This window comes from Tenrec ecaudatus, chromosome 12 (genome assembly GCF_050624435.1).
Source record: "Tenrec ecaudatus isolate mTenEca1 chromosome 12, mTenEca1.hap1, whole genome shotgun sequence".
Lineage (NCBI taxonomy): Eukaryota > Metazoa > Chordata > Mammalia > Afrosoricida > Tenrecidae > Tenrec > Tenrec ecaudatus.
In genome coordinates, this window is record NC_134541.1 from 128,220,434 (window position 1) to 128,240,675 (window position 20,242).

At 53.7% G+C, this 20,242-nt stretch overlaps 1 protein-coding gene and 1 non-coding gene across 2 annotated transcripts; both read left to right on the forward strand.

Annotated features, from left to right (window-relative positions):
* Positions 1 to 102: 102 nt before the first annotated feature.
* Positions 103 to 16,626, forward strand: MDH2 (malate dehydrogenase 2). Its single transcript, XM_075564886.1, has 9 exons — positions 103 to 265; positions 6,485 to 6,653; positions 9,859 to 9,942; positions 10,337 to 10,446; positions 11,632 to 11,757; positions 12,846 to 12,923; positions 13,965 to 14,064; positions 14,735 to 14,886; positions 16,319 to 16,626. The coding sequence occupies exons 1-9, from the start codon at positions 200 to 202 to the stop codon at positions 16,448 to 16,450; spliced, it is 1,017 nt and encodes a 338-aa protein (XP_075421001.1). The 5' UTR covers positions 103 to 199; the 3' UTR covers positions 16,451 to 16,626.
* LOC142423741 (U1 spliceosomal RNA) lies at positions 14,137 to 14,298 on the forward strand. The gene has a single exon (XR_012779339.1). It is a non-coding gene; the product is annotated as a U1 spliceosomal RNA (small nuclear RNA).
* Positions 16,627 to 20,242: the final 3,616 nt, after the last annotated feature.

The following is a 20,242-nucleotide window of genomic DNA, read 5'->3' on the forward strand; positions in this document are numbered from 1 at the left end:
TCTGCGTCCCCACTCGCCTGCGGTTGCCCGGGAGCCGAGGGCGTGGTCTCGCTCCCGCGAGATTCGGGAAGTGGGCGGGGCCGGAAGCCAGGCCAGTCTCGCGAGGCCACGGAGACTTTTCCCCCCGGTGTGGAGGTCGTTTGAGTCACTTGCTCGCCGCCAGCTCCTTTGCTCCCGAGACTGCCCCTCCCGCCCAGCCATGCTCTCCGTCCTCGCCCGGCCGGCGGCCGCTGCTCTCCGCCGCAGCTTCAGCACCTCGGCCCAGGTAGGCTCGGCGAGGGGCGGCTCGTGCGCCGAGGCCCCGGGCCCGCTTTGGCTCCCGAGCATCCTGGCCCCCGGGGCCAGCCGAGACCGCAAGAGTACCCGCCACTGGCCGGATGCTGCTTGTGGCTCCGGTGGTCGGCCCTGGCACCGGGCTGGAGTGCGGGGTGAAAAGTCCTGGAGGCGGGGAGGCAGTTAGCCTCCTGGGCTCCCCCAATCTCTTGCACGGCTTCAGGGTTGAGGAGCCCAGCATCAGGACCGAAAGCAATTTGCAGATCAGTGCAGACTCCCACCGTGCATCGATGAGACCACGCTAACGCTGATTGCAGCATTCGCATGAGTTGTGTGCAAACAGAAGCGTATCATGAACTCCGTAATACGGTCGAATCGAGAGGTTCGTGGGAGATGATGTCCCCCAAGGTTACACAGCCGTTTGGCCGGAATTACAGGCTTACAACTCAACCCTCCCGCCCGTTGTCAGTGGCATTTGAATCAGAAGCCCTTCCCTGAAGGAAGACGACTCCGCTTCCGCTTTAAAGGGCAGAAGGATCTTTCTGCAGGCTCCTTCCTGCCGTGATCGGCCTGGGCCCGACCGCGAGGTGCTGTAAAAGTGTAAGCCTCGGCCTGGGACCATTTGAGCCTGTGCTATTTTTAGCCATCTTGTAGGACAGCGGTTCTCAAACTTGGTGGATGTCAGCATCGCCTGGAAGCAAATGAAAAGGAGGCTCAGTGTAGTGGGACAGGATTTTTACCAGGCAGGCAGAGGAATTTGAAAATAGCCACAACGCCTGCGCCCCAGAGGGAGGTGGTAACTGAAGGGGATTCTACACTTCTGTAGCCTCAGCCTGCCCTTGAACCGCACCAGGTGTCCTTGCTTGCCAACAACTGTGTTTGGGGAGATCATGAGATGAGTGGAAAGTGGTGTTTAAGGTGGGTCAGGAATGAGCGAATTTATGGCAGCTGCATCCTCTCCCCTTCCCCCCCACAAAAAAAAACCAAAAACCCAAACTCAGCGATCCTATAGGACAGGGTAGAACTGTCTGTGAGTTTCTGAGCCTATAACTCTAATGGAGTAGAAAGCCCCATCTTTTCTCCCCGGGGCAGCTGGTGGCTTTGAACTGCTGACCTTGTGGTTCTGAGACCCAACTCGTAACCACTACAGGCACCAGGAGTGGTGTAGGTAATGATGTTTGCTGATCTAAGAGGAGAGAGGCAAGAATGGACGAGAGGTGGTTGAATTTCTCTCGGGTCTCCTTTGGGAGAAAGATGAGGCTTTCTACTCCCGTGAAGATTGACAGTGTCAGAAACCCAAGGGCAGGGGGTGGGGGGGGGCAGTTCTTCTCTGTTCCACATGCGAAAGCTTCCCTGGTAGCACTGCAGTGCTTCAAACCTCTCCCCCACCCATCTGCTTTGTGGGGGAGGGTTGAGGCTATTGTGTTTACATAATGATTTACCACCTCAGAAACTCTATATAAGGTTGCTATGAGTCGTAATCTACTCGCTGAGTGAGTTATTGAGCCACATTGTGGTGGCACCGTGGGGTAAGGATTCGTTCACCACAAGGCCAGAGGTGCAGAGGAGAGAAGGCTGAGACTCTCTGCCCCCATGAAGAGTTCCATTGTGGGAAGCCCAAATGAGTGGCCTCTACCCTGTCCTATAGAGTTGCCTGGAGTCCAGGATCCACTTAATGGCAGTGAGGGAGCATTAGGAAGGGGAGGGGTTAGGGGGTAGATGGCCGGACCCCAGATTCAGTAGGACAACCTAGCCTTGGTCACTCTTGAGTGGGTTGGACCTCCTGGGCTCTCCTTCAGGGGAGACTATCTGTATCTGAAGGGAGTGGACTGTACTTAGAGTGTGACAGACTGTATAGTCTGATTGCTTTAGTTGACTGAAAACCCTTAGGGAGAATCACTGTTGACCTCCAAGTGTATAGTTATTTGCCATGTGTAGCAAGCAGCTAGGTTTGGCATATATTTGGGGGAGACAACTTGAGAGAGCTTTCTGTATCCCACAAAATTCAAGAGCTACAGGGACCACTTGGTTATTTTCTATACATTGAAAGCTGCCAAGTCATATTTAATGACAAAATTAATGTAGTCAGACTAAAAACTCAGACTTATGGCAAGCATTTTGAATCCATGCTCGGGGATAAAGCCCCCCCCCCCCGCCCATGCCCATCTACTATTGGAGGAAGACATGAGAGGGGGTGGATGCCGCTGCGGGAAGAGATGGAGCAAATAGGAATATTTGCTTCTACAGGGAGACAGAATCAACCATGTGCTCACTTTAAGGCAGCACAGCTGTAAGAGGAGAATCCGTGGAAAAGATAGTTAACGCAGGAAAATGTACTTGGACTTTATCGCTAACTTTCCAAAGTTGTGGCTTTCCTACTATGGAATACTAGCTTTCCAGATTCCCTCTGTACTAGTCAGGGAATAAGTCTCAGTAATATTTCCCTCAGTGTTAGTATCGCACATTTCCCCTTTCTGTGTTATGCTTGAAATTTAATAGCATCATAGAGGCCATGTGGTCTCTTTTCTTATCTTAGCTTCCTGTAGAAGCAGCACAGAACTGCAAGCACCAAAAGCACGCTGGCCAGCACCGTCAGGCTGGAGCTTAAGCTGTGGGAATGCTTTCCACCCAAGCGTGTGGGTCCCAGCCTTCTATTCTACCCACCAATTGTTTAATCAAGTCAGAGCCAGGGTTTTAGTTTTAACCAAAGCATAGGTATTTATCTTTGGGGACATGCAAGCACCCTGATTCCAGATGCCAACCTACGTCATAGGAAGCGGTCATAATGTAAGTAATAGGAGAGGAAAAGAATAGGTCCATATGTGGCAAGATGGGCGGACCCTAGACTTAGTCACCCTTGAGTGGCCCCGACCTGGCCTTCAGACTCTCCTTCAAGGGAACTGTCACTATTCTCAGAAGGGAGTGGACTCTACTTAGGGAGAGGCAGACTACAGTCTGGTTACTTTAGATGGCTGATGCCTTAAGGAGCATAACCTCTGATCTGCTTTCTTTGACCTTAGTGTACAGCCATTTCCCATGCTCTTGGGTTTGCCATATATTTGGGGGAGGCAACTTGGGAGAAATCTGACCTGAGAGTGCAGATGTGACTATGTAACCAACTTTTTTAAACAGTTGCGAAGGACTGGGCCTCTGGAAGCTTGCCTCACTCGGTGAAGGCCAGAGAGATTCTGAGTGGCAGAGCACTGCAAACCACCACATCAAGATGCACAGGCACTGGACAGCGCCTCTGCCCATTGCATCTCTGCCTGCATGGCCCAGGCAGGACTGTGCAGATAGTGTTTGCTTATTTGTCCAAAACTAAAGCTCGCCCTTGGGCGTTTTTACTTTGTCTTGTGGGGTTGTCCTGCAGGCCAGTTAAATCATCTGAGCATAAGGAGCTTCAGATTTTTGAACCAAAGGAATGAAATGATTGAGACTTTGGGTAGCTTATTCATTTTTCAGGAGGGCTGGTCTGGATGCGGGGTCTGAGGAGAGGCAGCACGGGGACTGGTTGGAGAAAACATTGGAGATGCCAAGCCCTTCGCTTCCTGTCGGGATAGCTGGGGAAGGGAGACAATGGCAGGAGGGGAGGGGGGCTTGCAGCCTCCATAGGCAGGGCGCCCCCTGTTACTCTCCAGGAGCACTGGAGGTGGCGTGGTTGTACTTTGGGTGAGGTCAGCAGTTCGAAACCACCAGCCACTCCAAGGGAGAAATAGGAAGTGTTCGTCTCCCGTAAAGAATTACAGTCTGGGAGGCTCACAGGGCAGTTCTCCCCTGCCCTAATGGGTCTCTGTGAGTCAGCATCGCTGGATGGCAGTGCATTTTTAAGACCTTTTGTCATCCCAAATGTCCTTTCTCCACTCTCCTTTTGGGTGACTTAAAGCTGTTGGTTCCTTTCCTCAGTCACTCCCAGTGGCCCATCATGCTGGACCATTGCTGGCCGAGATATCTGTCCTCCGCTCCCCCCTCCCTCCGTTTGTGCATCTGCCCAGTGCGTCCATGCTGCCTCATCACCTTCTGAAATAGAGTCGGCCATGTTTTCCCAGCATCGAGTCCTCCCGTGGTTCCACCTTGCCCACGGGGACAGGGTGTAGTACCCTAGGCCCTCAACTTTGGCCCCACGGGTCTCCTTGGTCCACGTGCACCCGCTAATGCTCAAGCCATGGAGAACTGTTTGGCATGCTTCCATCGCCGTGGCCCACCTAGTGAACGACTCGTCCCACAGAGGCCATCTTCTCCTTGTGTGACTCCTCCTTGTGGCTGCCTTTGCACAGGACCAGTCACTCCCAGAGACGGAGACACCTGCCCCCGTGTGTCCCATGGGAGTTTCATGACTGGCCTTCCGGACGCAGACACCAGGCCTTCGCCTGGCCCATGGCATCAAACCTCCAGTCTTTCCATTTCCATCTAATGAGCCAGTCTGGCACATGCAGCCTGGAGGCTGTTGGCTTGCAGGTGGGCCTTAGAGGCCGATAGGCAGTTGCTTCGGGAAAAACTGAGTCGCAAAAGGCTAAAGGAGTCACTCAAGGCCCAGCAGGGCCACTCCTATTGCATCCACACAAAAGCTTGTGCAAGAATGTTCGGAGTAGCCCAGATATCTAGTCCCTGATTGTCCAGGGAGACCAGCCCCTAACAAATAATCGTGGGTCCGTAGGCGCAACTGTAGGGTTACGATATATAAAGATCAGTCAGAGAGAATAAGAGAAAGGGGAGAAGGTGAAATAAAGGAGTCAGATCCATTTCATGGTAGCATGCTCAGCTCCTAGAGGGCCATGATCTCAGCAGCCAGGTCGGAGCAAAGATCGGGAGGAGGAGGAAGAGGTGACCACATACATCACAGGAAGGGGTTGTACCATAGGCAATACAGCAGTGGGAAGGAGAATGACCTAGAGGTGTACATGAAATAGGAAGAGGAGGGATTAGGGGTACACTTGTGACAAGATGGGCGGATCCTAGATTCATAATGGCAACCTAACCTTGGTTGTCATTGAGCTGGTTTGACCACTTACCTGGGCTCTCCATGGAAAAAAATCACTGCTCATCAGTAGGGTGTGAGCTTCCCTAGGTGGACCAGACACTGATTGCTCTGACTGGCTGATGCCTTCAGGGAGATGACTTCCCAGAGCTTGTTTCTAAGTGTGCTGCACTCATTTACCATGTGTTGCAAGCAGTGTCCTGGGTCTGACATTTTGGGGGAGACAAACTGGGGAGAAGCCTTTTGGTATCCCACAGCTGATGGATAGATGAATAAACAAAAAATCGATCCAACGGAATAGGCTTTCACAGGGAAAAACATGTGGTCGTGGTGCATGCTGCCCCCTGGGTACTCCCGAGGACCTTGTACCCATTGAAAGAAGCCAGACACAAAGTGCACACGATGTGTGTGTTGTATGAGTCTCTTGCTGTGAGATGTCCGGGATGGGAAATTCTACAGACAAAGATTGGTGTTTGCCAGAGGTAATGGGGAATGGCTGCTCACAAGCACGGGCTTCTTTTGGGGTGATGGACATGTTCTAAAATGTGGGTGCTGGTAGTTGTACTGAGTATACTGAAGGCTATCAGTTGTACACTGCATGGAAAAGCTATGGTCGTGAGTGGTATGAATGAAAAAGGATTGAATGGTGACCAGTTGTGAGATAAATTTAGCTCTATGAAGAGGTTTCTGCAAATCACGTCTTTCTAACTGAAGTTGGGGTGCAGTTTCTAGATTCTGTGGCTACATACTCCAGGAAACCAGTTGACTACCTAGCCATCACCAAGTGTGACTTTTTTTTTTTTTTAAGTGTGATTTCTTGTACCTCTTGAATCACATGGGGACAGTACGAAGGCCTGGGAGGCCTGGACCCCCAAGGCCTCTGATTCTGACTCACACCACCGTCTGAACTGACTGGTGGGGGATTAGGATCCCGTGTCCTCCCTAAACATGGCTGCCTCACCTAGTAGGACGTGGAGTTCCTATGTGACATGGGGTCTGGTTGGGTCCAAGGAGCCTTTTCAGAGCACACAGTCCCTCTTCCATCCCATGTGTTCTAACCCTGCCTAAGCTAAAGCCAAGATGGGCTGTCTCCTCAGACCCTCACAGTGGCCTGTTGTCCCCTCTGCTCTTTGCACACAGTTCTTCTCTTCTAGCTCGTGTGGCTGTGTGTGTGTCCTGCATGAAGTCACGTGACTGCTTCGATGCTGACACTGTGTCCTCCTCGCCTCTTTGCAGAACCATGCTAAAGTAGCCGTGCTGGGTGCTTCTGGAGGAATCGGGCAGCCCCTCTCACTCCTCCTGAAGAACAGCCCCTTGGTGAGCCGCCTGACCCTCTACGATATCGCTCACACCCCTGGAGTAGCCGCTGACCTGAGCCACATCGAGACCAGAGCCCATGTGAAAGGTACGTGCTTCATCTCTCCACCAGAGGAGGGGCCTACTGCCTTGACCTGCCTCGTTTTTACTTTTTGCCGGGGAGGGGTGGGGTGTGTGGGGCAGAATTAGCACAGACCCTTCCCCCCAGTAATTAAAAACACTTGTATGGCAGCCCATAATCCAGGATAAAAGTATAGGTCTCCGCTTTTGGAGCCCCACTAGATTTTTTCAATGTCATTGCCCCTGTCCCCAGGGCGAGGCAGTACCCCCCACTTTGGGAGTTGGTGCTTTAGAGGAAGCATCTAGAACAGTGGTTCTCAACTTTGCTCCTGCTGCAACTCTTCCACACGGCTCCTCATGTGGTGGTGAACCCCCCCCCCACCATAACATTATTTTCGTTGCTACTTCATCACTGTCATTTTGCTACTGTGATGAGTAGGGGGATCCCTGTGAAAGGGTCGTTGGACTCTCCCCCTCACCCCCCCCAAGGGGTCGCGACCCTCAGGTTGAGAACTTGTGAGCTAAAGTGTAATTAGATGTATCGAGATATGGGACTTCCTGTTTGTGTTAGAATGTGATTTTACAAATTACCCCGCCTTTTATTCTAAATTGAAAAGTATCAGGTGGATGAAAGATGTTGACTCGTGTTTAAAGGACTGCAAAGGCTGTGTGGACCATAACAAACTGGATAAGCCGGAGAAGACAGCATTCCAGAGTGCTTCATTCTGCTCACGCAGAACTCCTGAACGCTGCATGGTTTAAAATCGGGGGTGCTGTGTTCCACGGCGGTCCCCTCTCACCATCCTTAGTCTGTATGCAGGACAGAGAACTGGATGGCCTGATGAATGTGGCATCGGGATTAGAGAAAGGCCTTATTAACAGCCCGCAGTGAACAGATGACACAACCTCACTTGCTGAAAGTGAGGAGGACTTGAAGCACTTGTTGAGGAAAATCCAGCCTTCAGTGTGGATTATAGCCCACTGTAAAAATAAATAAAAGTCCTCACGACTGGACCCCACTGTAAAAATAAATAAAAGTCCTCACGACTGGACCCCACTGTAAAAATAAATAAAAGTCCTCACGACTGGACCAGTGGAGAAAAGGTTGAGGTTGTCAAGGATTTCGTCTGGCGTGAAGGCACAATCAATACTCATGGCAGGGGCCATCAGGAGATCTGACGCGGTGCTGAATTGGGTAAATCTGTTGCACAAGACCTCTTACAGGGTTGAGAAACAAAGAGGTTACTGTGAGCACTAAGGTATGTCAGGGTAGACCAGCCCCTCACATCATCACGGGTCCGTAAGCGCAATTGTACAGCGATAATAAGTCAAGATTATAGTAAAGTCATAGAGAGCGTGAGAGAGAGATAGGAGATTGAAATATGAAGTCAGACACATTTCATGGTAGCATGCTCGCCTCAGCCTCACTTGGTGGCCCACGTGGAGGCAGGGGGAGAGAGAGAGATCGATCTTCATTGCTAACCAAGGCTTTTATATTGTCTGGGGACGTGCAAGCCCCCATAATTACAGGTGAAGACCTACGTCACAGGAAAGGGTTGTGCTGTAGGTAATACAGTAGTGGGAGGGAGTGATATAGGGGCATCCACATAATGGGAAGGGGAGGTAATGAGGGTACATGTGACAAGATGGGCGGATCCTAGATTCAGGGAGGCAGCTCAATTTTGGATATCACTGAGCTGGCTTGACCTGTTCTCTGGCTCTCCATAGAAAACATTATCAGTAGGGTGTAAACCCCACTTGCAGGACCAAACTGATGAGAAGTAGCCCATTGTCCTTAACAGCAGGGAGTGGGCCCTACCTGTGATGGGACCAGACAGTAGTCTGGCAACTGACTGCTTTCAGAGAGGTAACTTGACAATCATTTACCATTAGCTACAAGCAGTATCCTAAGTCTAAGATATATTTGGGAGAAACCTTTGTTTCCCACAAAGGTGTGCATGGCCCAAGCCATGGCTTTTTTAACTGCCTCAGAAGCATAAGAAAGTCGGGACACTGAGTAAGGAAGATCACTGAATGATGGTGCCGGCCGAGAATATTGAAAGTACCATGGGCTGCCAAAGAACAAACCTCTGTCTTGGATTAGGTCCAGGCAGAATGCTCCTTAGAGACAAGGATGGTGAGACATGTCCAGAGAGACCAGTCCCTGGAGGACATCTGCTTGGTCGAGTAAAGCGGCAGCAGAAAAGAGGAAGGCCCTGGACAAGCTGGACTGGCACCGTGGCTGCCACCGTGGGTTCAAGCAGAACAGCCGTGAGGACAGCGCGGCCCGGCCAGGGTTGCGTCTGTCACATAGGGTGGCTGTGGGTCAGCCGACTAACAACAGCACGCGTGTCGGGAGGGGAGCTGGTCAGAGTCTGCTGTAAGGGTTTGGGACTACTCAGAAACGCTGCTCCCTGGCATGGTACAGCCCTCGGCCCCAGGCCCCTTTTGCCAGCCTCTCCAGGCACGGCCTTCTTAGGGAGTGGTCCCACCCGTGGCACAGCCGTGTCGGCGCTGGTAGGTGTGCCAGAGACCACCCACAAGGCGCCCTCCGCTTAGCGTGCCTTCACGTACTGGCCGCTCCTCCCACGTCAGCAAATGCCAAGACCCCAAGGTTGGAGTGGTGAAAATGCCTTGATCAGCTTTCTTTGGCGGAGTCCGAGAGGAGGAGTGTTGTAGAGCGCTTAAGGAAAGCTCCCCTATGGCAATTCAGGGGCAGCGTGTGAGACGCCTGGTGGCCCTTCAGGCTGGAAGCCTGCGTTTCGGACGTTGGTCGGGGTCAGTGTAGGTTGTAGGCAGTGGAGCAAATGCCCCAGGATCCTTTGGGAATAGCATTTCCCTCCTGAGGTGAAAGAAGTAGACGCGAGAGAGGACCATTTAGAGGCTGTTTCTCAGCCCAGGGCGCCTTCCTCCATGGGCCCCTGAGCTGCTGCCTCAGGTAGAGCTCTTGTCGGAACCAGAGGGCAGCGCAGTAAACCAGAGGCTGAGAAGGGCTCTCACTTCAGCTTCGTGGAAACCATCTGGAACCCAGAATCTGAGTGAGGGGAGGGCAGGGGCAGGGACATTCCAGCCATCCAGTGTGCCAGGCTCCCCGGGCCGTCGGTGTCAGATGCACCTTGAGGCATTCCTGGGGCCGTGGGTTGCCCTTGAGCCCGGGCGGGGGCAGTCCTCCGCAGGCTTGGTCCTCAAGCTCCTTCAAGGGGCGCTTGCTCTAATGGCCTGCTTCTTCTTAGGGTACCTCGGACCCGAGCAGCTGCCCGACTGCTTGAAAGGTTGCGACGTGGTGGTCATCCCAGCGGGAGTCCCAAGAAAGCCAGGTGTGTGTCTGCCGAAATCTTGCCCAATGTCTGTCACAGCCTGTCCGGTCCGATCTCTGCCACAGACCATTCCAGTCCCAGCTGCAGGGGCTGTGAGAAGGCAGCCCTCTTGACTGGCCTGGCACTTCCAGGCCCACGGGCTGCTGTGTGTTCCCCGTGGTGCCCCTCACCCTCCTCCTGCCAGGATGCCCCACTCCCTTCCCTGGGAACTCTTCCTGAGGGTCTCTCAGCAGTCAATCACACCCACCCACCTCTCACCCTCCACCCCACACACCCATCCCTTGGCTCTCGTCACACGAACCAGGCCCCCATCCGGCTCACATCTGAGTCCCCTAGCACCCCCTCGGAAGCCCATTGGGTGAGTTGTGACCGCCTTGAATGGGACCCTTCACAGGCATGACGCGGGACGACCTGTTCAACACCAACGCCACGATCGTGGCCACCTTGGCAGCCGCCTGTGCCCAACATTGCCCCGAAGCCATGATCTGCATCATCGCCAATCCGGTAAGGGCTGCTGGCTTTGGCTCCTCCAGGCAGGCAGCTGCCACGGGCTTCCGGGGCGTGAGTCAGTGAGCCGCAACGGGATTGATTCTATTGCAGCTGCTTAGACCAGGAGGCCAGCCAGCCGGTGCCTGGTACTGTCTAGCTCTCGTCTGCACGGAGGCAGCCGTGCAAAACCACCAGCCGCTCCACGGGAGGAAAGTGGGGCTTCCTGCTCCCGGAAAGAGTTAGTCTCACAGGGGCAGTTGTGTCCTGCCCTGTGGGGTCCTGGGAGTGGGCCTCAGCCTGGTGGCAGTGAATTTGTGTGGTGTATTTATTAACTTGCAGCCTTCACCACACGAGGCCCCAGGTGGTGCAGACAGTCACATGCTGGGCTGACAGCCAAAAGGCTGAGGTCAGCCCCTCCCAGAGACACACAGGGATGTGACCCAATGATCCACCTCCTGGACAGGCTTGGGGAGCAGTTGCCCTCTGAACACGTGAGCTCCCTGGGAGCTGGCAGTGACGCCTCTGGGCACTGACAGCTAGCAGCAACCTTCACGGCCCCCTCACGTGGTGACACTGCTGCCCCCGTTTTACAAATAGACACCATCACCCAGACCCTTCCAGGGACTCGCCCCGAGCGGCCACACGGATGGAGCTGACCTTTGCCCCTCGGTCTTCTGAGCTGTTAGTCTCTGCTTCCCCGTCTTTAGCAGCCATGGTGGCACCGTGGGCTACGCATTGAGCTGCTGCCCATGTGGTCAGCTGGTTGAAGTTACTACCACGTGGTGGGAGAAAGATGGGACTGTGTATACCCCTTTACAGCTGTATGGCCTCCGGGACAGTTCTCTGCTGTCCTGTAAGGTCGCTGTTGGTCAGCGTCAGTGCCTTATGAGTATGTTCCTCTGTTTTAGCAGGTTTGACTCCACCCCACCCCCAGGGTATGTGCCCCAGCCAGAGCCCGAGTGGCCAGTGGACTAGAGGCCCCCCAGGGAGTAGGAGGGGTTCCTTGTGTGAGAGGGGAAAAGTGGCACCCGTGTAGGGTATTGGGTGGACCGCTGTGACCCAGCCCTCCTGCAGCTGAACCTGCTGAGAAGACAGAATCCCCAGGGTGACCGGCTTTGGCCGCGGGGCCTCATTAGTGGTTGGACGGGCAGATTCCTGCTCCCCTGGCTGGTGTGTGGCAAGTCCTGCTCTCTTGACCAGGTCAACTCCACCATCCCCATCACCGCGGAGGTGTTCAAGAAGCACGGCGTGTACAACCCCAAGAAGATCTTCGGCGTGACCACCCTGGACGTCGTCAGGGCCAACACTTTCGTGGCGGAGCTGAAGGTAAGGGCCGCCACGGGTCTGTGCGCAGGTGTGGGGGTCGAGGGCCCTTCCAGGGCCCTTGGGACTTGATGGGTTTAAGTGTTCCTTTGCTGGCCCCAAAGTGGGAAGTGGGTCCAGGGTTTTGGAGGGGCGGGGGAGACACTACTGCAGGCCCATCCCTGACTCGGCTCACTCTGCCCTGCCATTCTGCCTGGGAGCATCCATGATTCGGGCGGCCACTGTGCTATCCCTGGGTGACTCAGTGGCTTCCCTTAGAACACGTGGCCCTGCTCAACACTTACCCTCTGAGGTGACCACTGAAGATAGGGGTGCTATTTGGTGAAGAAAGAAGATGGTGCCCATCTGTCAGGAAAAATAGCATCTGGGGTCTTACAAGGTTGTTTTCAAATAAGCAGCCACCTATGTGAGGTGACACCTAAGTCCACGTGGAAGGAGCACACCTAGCCTGTGTGACCCAAGGATTGCAAAGAATGATCAAGAGCAGAGGCGGGAACTGTATGCGAGCTCAGATTCTGAGCACCTGGTTTGCAGAAGGCTGTGGGTGGTAGTGAAAGCCCCAAATCCATTGGCAGGGCCCCCTCGAGGATTAAGCATCCTTTGAATTCCCTCAGACCATTGACCGGGATGGGATAGCGGCCTCCGCAGACAGAGCGCCTTGGAAAGCGCACTCCTGCGGATGTAGTTAGGCTAAAATGTAACATCTTGGCATTTGTTTTCCGGTTTGACCCGGTTTCATGTGTGTGGTTTCTGTTATCTTGTACTTTCTTGTGGAATGAGGTTTGTCTGTGTTTTGTCATTTGGGGGGGGGTGTATGATTGTCTTCATATGAAATCAGGGAGAGCCAAATCTAGAGAGTGGTGAGATGATAGTTACTTGGGGTAAAGCAGTTTTGGCGGGAGGGGTGGGGGTTGGGAAGTCACGGGGAAAACTAATAATGGCAGAGAATGAAGAAAATGTTCTAAGTTTGATAGTCATGATTGCACAGTTCCGAATGTAGTTAAGCCGTTGACCTGTGCACAAGTTATCTGTCAGGGAAACTAGTCAACGAGACAGTCACAAATGCATCATCCTCCCACCTTGCTGACCAGGGCTTGGACCCAGCTCGAGTCAACGTCCCCGTCATTGGCGGCCACGCCGGGAAGACCATCATCCCCCTGATCTCCCAGGTATGTGCAGCGCTGCTGCGGGAGGCCTTGCCACCTGGTGCGCTGTCTCCAGCCTGTCTGTGAGGAGCGTGGGCATGGCAGGGGGCCACATCCATGGGCGAGTGATGGTGGCAGAAGGCACTTGGGGCTCAGCTCCCATATGCACCTTCAGGTCAACTGCAGCAGCCGACTTCAGAAGGAGGAGACGGGGACCGCCACTCTAAGTCTGTCCCACAGACCACCCAGGGCAGAGGGCAAAGGAGAATCCCTGCCCGGGGGCGTTGCATTTTCCCTGATGGGGAGCGTTATTGACAACCGCAGTTGCACAATGTGATTCCCGTAGTTGACGTCACTAAGTTACACACATGGAGAAAAACTTCCACTGGCAGACATGCTACATATTTTTGTAACAAGGGGCAAAACGGCAATGTTGTATCCCCCTTAATACAAACCCCGGCCAAAATGGAAGCCTCGTGAGGAAATCTTGTGGCAATTTCCAGAGCCCAATTAATTGCCTGGCGGCAGTGTGTTAAAGGAGCCATCTGGGCTTCTGGAATGGGTTAAGGAGAATAGGAGGGGCAGGCCCCGTGGCCGCCTGGCGCAGAGGCTGCAGTGGCAGGGAGGTGGGTGGCATGTGAGGCCCGTCTGTAGTTTCATCATGTGCGTGCGGCAGGTAGGAATTTCCCGTCTCATCGCTGTCACAGTGGGATTGTGGGAGGGCTTTGGTCTCATTATATACAGCACATAGTCCCCGTATCACACAAGTCAATCATCCTGCCTTGGTGGTGGGAAAGCTGGTGTAATCTTGGTGCTGTTTTTACCACTCTGCTGAGAGTCTAGTGTGCAGAATGGGCGGGGGACAGGCTTGTTTCGACTGCTTGTCAGGGGACTCGGTAAGCCCCAGACTGTGCCAGTTGGCCTTGTAGGTTTTCTGAAAAGGAAGGTTCTTGGTTTATATGTGGTGGTGAGGTTGGGAATGCCAGGACCTGGGGCACTGGCTGGGGCTTTGAGCCTGGGGCCCAGCCAGCATCTACTCAGCATGGCCTTTCCCTTCTGATCCAGTGTACGCCCAAGGTGGACTTCCCCCAAGACCAGCTGACGGCCCTCACGGGGCGTATCCAGGAGGCCGGCACGGAGGTGGTCAAGGCAAAAGCGGGGGCAGGTAAAATTTGGAGGTGGTCACCTGGGGGCAGGTGACCCACTGGAGACCCTGAGCGGGCAGGCCTCTTGAAAATGAAAAACCTGGCAGGGGAGACAACATGATCACGAAGGTGGTTTTCCCAGGGCGAGACTTCTCCATTGCACTCCGGGTGTGCTGACCCCTGCGATTTCCCCAAATGCGGGAGACTCGACTGCATAATTTGTGGTCCTGGGGGACTGCGTTCACACTCTCCTGGCTGCTCTTGACCCAAACCAACAAGTAAAACTCACTGCCCTTGCGTCCATGCTGACTCAGGGACCCTGAGGGCCAGGGTAGTGTTGCCCCTGAGTTTCCCGGAGTAGTTTACAGGAGTAGAAAGCCTCATCTTTCTCCCTCAGAGTGACTGGTGGTTTTGAACTGCTGGCCTTGCCAATAGCCCACTGCGTAACCACCACGCCACTAAGGCTCCTCGGCTGCCCTGGGCCAGGAGGGGCAGTTTTCTCTTGCACTGGCATCTGGTGGGTAGGAAAGCACGATGCCTTTGTGGGGTGTGGGTGGGTTTTGAGGTTGGCGAGCAAATCCTCCAAGTGCATTAGAGAAGTGGTCCTGGCCCAGAGTCAGCCCAAACAGGAAACCCGAGGAGCTTTTGAGGTGGCCAGCAAGCCTGACTTGTGCCTGTGCCCTCCCCCAGGCTCTGCCACCTTGTCCATGGCCTATGCGGGCGCCCGCTTCGTCTTCTCCATCGTGGACGCGTTGAACGGCAAGGAGGGCGTCATCGAGTGCTCCTTTGTGAAGTCTCAGGAAACAGACTGCACCTACTTCTCCACGCCGTTGCTGCTGGGGGTGCGTATTGTGGGCTGGAGGGTGGCCGGGCGGTGCCGGTCACCATGCAAGATCTGGGTGCTTGCTCTTCCCTGCCCTCCCTTGGCGCCCCAGTTCCGAGTGCCTGTGTGCATCACTGCACAGCCCTGCCTGCGTGTGTGGGGTCCAGCCTGTCGTCCTGGCAGCCCCCCCAGGACGAGGCTTCTGTGCTTTCTCAGACACTCACTCCAGGTGCTTGTTGGACCCTGTGTGGCTGAGGTGGCCGAGCCCCCATGAGACGGGCCTGAGCTAGGGGTGGCCAACCAGCAGCCTCGCCGCTCTAGTCTATCCGTCCGTCCTCCCTCCCCCGTGTTCTCCTGGGGGGTTGCATCCCTGTGGGAGGGTGTCCCAGGGGATGTGGGGCATCAAGCCCAGCTGCTCCTGCTGTGGGGCTCAGCCTGACTTTAGGGGGCTGTGAAGAGGAACCCCAGGGCTCTCATATTGAGCCCGGTTCCCTCACTTCCTGTGGCTCTAACCACAGTCTCCTCACTCAGACACCCTGAGACTCCACCCAGGGGCAGCACCTCTAAGTCCCAAGACTCCTAGGACATGACCCTGGGCTGGGACCTGTGTAGCGAGCAAGCCAGTGACCGTAGTGGCGGGAGGTGGTGTCACATCAGCAGCGGCGCTCACGTCTGCTGGTTCACCTGTGCCCTCTGACCCCGAGAAGTGGTAGGCAGAAACTGGCCGCGCCTGCTGTTGAGTCTGTTTTCATTGTGGATGTGTGCCAATACCCTTAGATTGGGGTCCAAAGACGATTAAAGGGGGCTTTTCTTCCGTCCTTGGCATACGCGGGGAAGGGGGTGGGGCCTCCAGTGTGCTGTCCGTCGGGGCCGGTCACCCCTCAGTCGGTTCCCCTGTGGGGCTGTCGGCAGCTGTGGAGAGATGGCAGGACCTTCAATTCCATGTCTCCGTAAGTGCCAACAACCCCTTTGAGAACAGCAGTTTGCATTTCTGTAGGTGAGAAGCTTGAGACTTTGGTAGCTTTTCCAGAATCACCCCTGTACCCCGGCTTGGGCTCCAGACCTATCCTGACCCTTGTAGCTCCCCAGTGGACATGGCCAGGAGGGCCCTGGGGAGACTTGTCTGGGGCAAGAGTTGTTCCTGGAGCCTTGTATCGAGAGTCCTGCCTCCCAGACAGATAGGGTGGCCAGGGCCTGGGGGAACAGCGGGCAGAGATGGCCTGGGGGTGGGGGTGGGGCATAGGGCCTTAGCTTTCAGTTAGTGGTGACGACAGTCGTCTATGAAAGCAGGCCGCCCCTTCTCTGTGCTGGGCACTGGCTGGGGCGGCCGCCCTAGAAGGAGCCGTGTCCGAGCCCTGGTTCCTCCGGGCTCCCAGGAGGGTGGTATGAGGGTGACGGTGAGGGGGCGTGTGTGTCAGTGTGATGAAAACGCTCTGCTGTCCTCTCTCCAGAAAAACGGGCTGGAGAAGAACCTGGGCATCGGCAAGGTGTCCTCGTTCGAGGAGAAGATGATCGCCGACGCCATCCCCGAGCTGAAAGCCTCCATCAAGAAGGGGGAGGAGTTTGTGAAGAACATGAAGTAGACGCTGCCAGAGGAGGCCGCCGGTCCCTTAACTTATTTGGGCGTCTTGTCACATAAAGTCATTTCAGAGATCTTCGTTGCTTTTCTAACTTGCCCTGACAACGTTTGTTGTAAGAATGTTACCATCCCTTCCAAATCAGAGCATCAATAAAAGCCATCTTTGATTTCTTTTCCAAAGCCCCACAGTACCCATGCACTGTGCTTCCTACCCCGCCGGTGCTGCTCCACGAAAAATCCCAGCCAGGTGCTACTTCCATACCAGACCCTGGGGCTGGACGTTTCCTCGGTAGCAAGAAGGGCCACCGCGTGTTTTTGGGAGACAGGATGAACTATCCTGAGTGCCCAAGACCTGGTCCCATACAGCCATGTCTCGCCCTCCACCGCTGCATGTTCTGCCTGAGCAGCTGCTCGGGCTTCCACATCAGAGCTGCCTCCGCCACCCTCTGCTCTCCCTACGCCCCAGTGTTCACCTCTAGGAGGCGCAGGGTTGGGAAAGTCCCAGAGGGGAGGCAGGGGACCAACCCGGCAGCCAGGGGCCAGAGCTGTCCTCGTATAAAAAGATGGCTTCCTCTTACATCAGTGGCAGAGAGGGCATTGTTAGCAGTTCTGGGCTTGGGATAAAAAGAGGGAGAAGGGCGAGTTGCCCTCCTGAGGACAGGGAGTCACCTTAGAAATGCCTCCATCCGAAGCGGAAGTAGAACCAGCTCCCTCCCTGCAGGGCAGACGGGCCAGTGGGGCTGAGGTCTGCCAGGCCACGGATGATCTTTGATCACACCCTTTTTTTAAAAAAGTATGTTTATTTAAAATGAAATGAAATATAATATGGTACATGTTCATTATGGAAAACAAAGCAGAGGAACTTAATTGGTGATAATATTTCTCCTCTAATCTCACTGCCAGTGAGTCGATGCTACTTCATAACAACCCTAGGGGACAGGGGAGAATTGCCCCCGTCTCAGGCCCAATGCAGAACCGTTCTGCCAACAGGCTCCATCCTCACCTCCACCCCCCATGTCACACGACGGCCCCAAGCCTTCTCTACTGATCGCCTGTAGACTGGAAGGCTTAGCGATACACAGCTCACTTGCACGTCTTCCATGCCAAGCACAATGGCTGCTGCCCCCAGATCCCAATTACCAGTCAGAACCCACCTTTTTAAATAAAGGGCGAGGTTTCCACACCTGGCTTCACCCATGTCCCCTTCTTTTTCTTCAACAGCCCTCACCTTGGATTCCTTTCCTGGAATTGGGCAGGCAGGCAGGCACTACATTCCCTATCGATCAATTCAGCTTTTTCTTGTCATGACAGCTCAGCGCTGTACAACAGTGAAACGCTGCCTGGGCCTGGGCCATCCTCAGCAATCATCTGGTGCGGGCCCTTTGCCGTGGCCCCTGTCAGTCTAGCTCCTGCAGGGTCTTTTCCACTGCCCCTCTACCAAGCCTGATGTCCTCCAGGGACTGGTCTCTCCTGACAACACAGCTAAAGTACAGAAGATGATGTCTCACTGTCCTTACCACGACAAAACTTCCTGCTGGACATCTTCAAGACACATTGGTTGGTTCCTTCGGCGGCCCATAGGACTTCCAGTACTCTTCAGCACTGAAAGTCATGCATCAAGTCCAATCCGCTCTTCCTCGGCCAGGGTCCAACTTTGGCGTGCATGTGAGACCACTGAAAACCCCATGGCTTAGGGCAGGTGCACCTTCGTCTTCAGAGGAACACCCTGGCTCTTCGATACTTGAAGGAGACCTTGCACAGTGTGTAGTTTGGTCTCTTGACTGCTGCCTCCAGGAGCATTGATTGTGGGTCCAAGGGGGACAGCTTCCATCGCCTTTCCAGTGGTCATGATGTTACCCCTTGGGCCAGTTGTGAAGATTCTTGTTTTCTGTACATCAGTTGTCATTGTTCTTGAAGGCTGCAGTCCTTGGTCTTCATCAGCAAGTGCTTCAAGTCCCCACTTTGAGCAAGCAAGGTTGTGTCACCTGCCTAGCAGGTTGTTGATCTTCCTCCAGTCCTGCTGCACTCCTGGGACCAAATGTGTTAGAGTTCTCTAGAGAAACAAAACCACATGCTAATAATGTTCTATATATTTATACAGATAGATATATAATAAGAAATAAACAGTTAAATTATAAAGCAGTACAAATGGCTAGTGCAGCTCACTCCGTGAGACAGTTGTGAGACACTGGCCGTCCTTCAAGTCTGGAGGGCCGCTGGGTAGCCCTCTAGAGCAACTCGGGCTATCCGGGCACAGGCAGCAAACAGCAAGGCAGGTCACCAAGTCAGCCAGATGACAGGGTCCGACAGTCCCCAGCTCAAGAGATGTAAATTCCAATGGTGTGGCGAAGCAGGTCTTGAAGAAACCTCAAATTACAGCGACACAGTCCATGGGTTAGGTGTCCCACAGGTAGTGTAGCTTGCAAACTGAGGCACAGAACAAGCAAGGAAGCTGCACACTGGTTCGATGATCAAAGAGCAAGAGACAAGAAAGGCAAGGCTCACCGAGCCATTTATCTCTCTGCCCTTCAATTCATCCCACATATGTTTATTGGCCAGGTTGGCACAATAAACTCTTCGTAGAGCCTAGCTTCTCAGAGGACTTGCTCAATTTGCTTAAATAAGTATGGTGAAAGGATGCAAACCCCACACACACACACCTTGTCTGTCTGCAAGATGGCCTCTTGATCCGTGCCCGAGTGCCGCAGGAGTACAGTGGAAGTGCTCTGGGAATTCCTACACTTCTCAAGGCTATCCATAGTTTGTTACGTGCCACACAGCTGAATGTGTTTGCATAGCCATTTCAACACAAGGAAACATGCTTTCAGGTGAGTATGAGTAGATAGAATGCAAACCCTTGCTCAGTCACTGAGCATTTTCCTGTTACTTTCATGACTGGCTGAGCCTTCTGAGGTGGGAGGTATTTCCCCCTTTATTCCACTTGTTGGTGGCTGAGTTTCGCAGTACGATACAAAGCACAGCTCTGGACATTGTACTTTTGAACTACCAGGAGACCTTGACTGCAACCCCACTGTCTAGTGAATTCTGCCGTAAGTCACAATACTTGATTTTTTAAGTCGTTCACTTTTGTCAGTCTTGCCTCTTAGCCTCGACATAAGTAAGGCCTATAGTTTAAACCCGCCAGCTGGCTCTGTTGGAGGAAGACTGGAGGCCGGAAAGACTGACGGGCTCAGAGACCCGCCAGAGCAACCCTGCTCTGTCCTGTAGAATTGCTAAATGGAAACAACGGACTGCAGTATGTTTTGTTGTTTGTTTGGTTTTTTAATTACCAGCCTCTTTATAATCATGGCATTTAGCATCTGTGAATGAACATTCCAGAATGATCACATCAGCAGATTGCATATTTCACTGCTGCATGTCGTGCATATTGACTGAGTTTGGCCAACAGAACAAAGCAGGAGGCAATAAGAGGTTCGTCTTAATTCCAGTCCATCATAAATCGAGGGTCCCCCGTACCTCTTACCCAAGGTTCTATATGCAAAGTTCAGAGCTACCTCTGCTGGGTGGGGGTGGGGGGCATTTATTCTCATGAGAACCTATAGCCTCAGGCCAGGCAGGACTTAGACAATGAGGCAAGTTAAGTGTGTCTTGGCTTAACGTGGTCATTGCTCCACTCCACATGCTAGTGGTTCCCATGTATGTAGGGTTTGCTGTTTCCCAGCTACATGGCAACTTGTTTATCTTCAAGCCTTTAAGACCCCAGACGCTGTATCTTTTAATAGCCGGGCACCATCAGCTTTCTTCACATTTGTTTATGCACCTATTTTGAGACTGT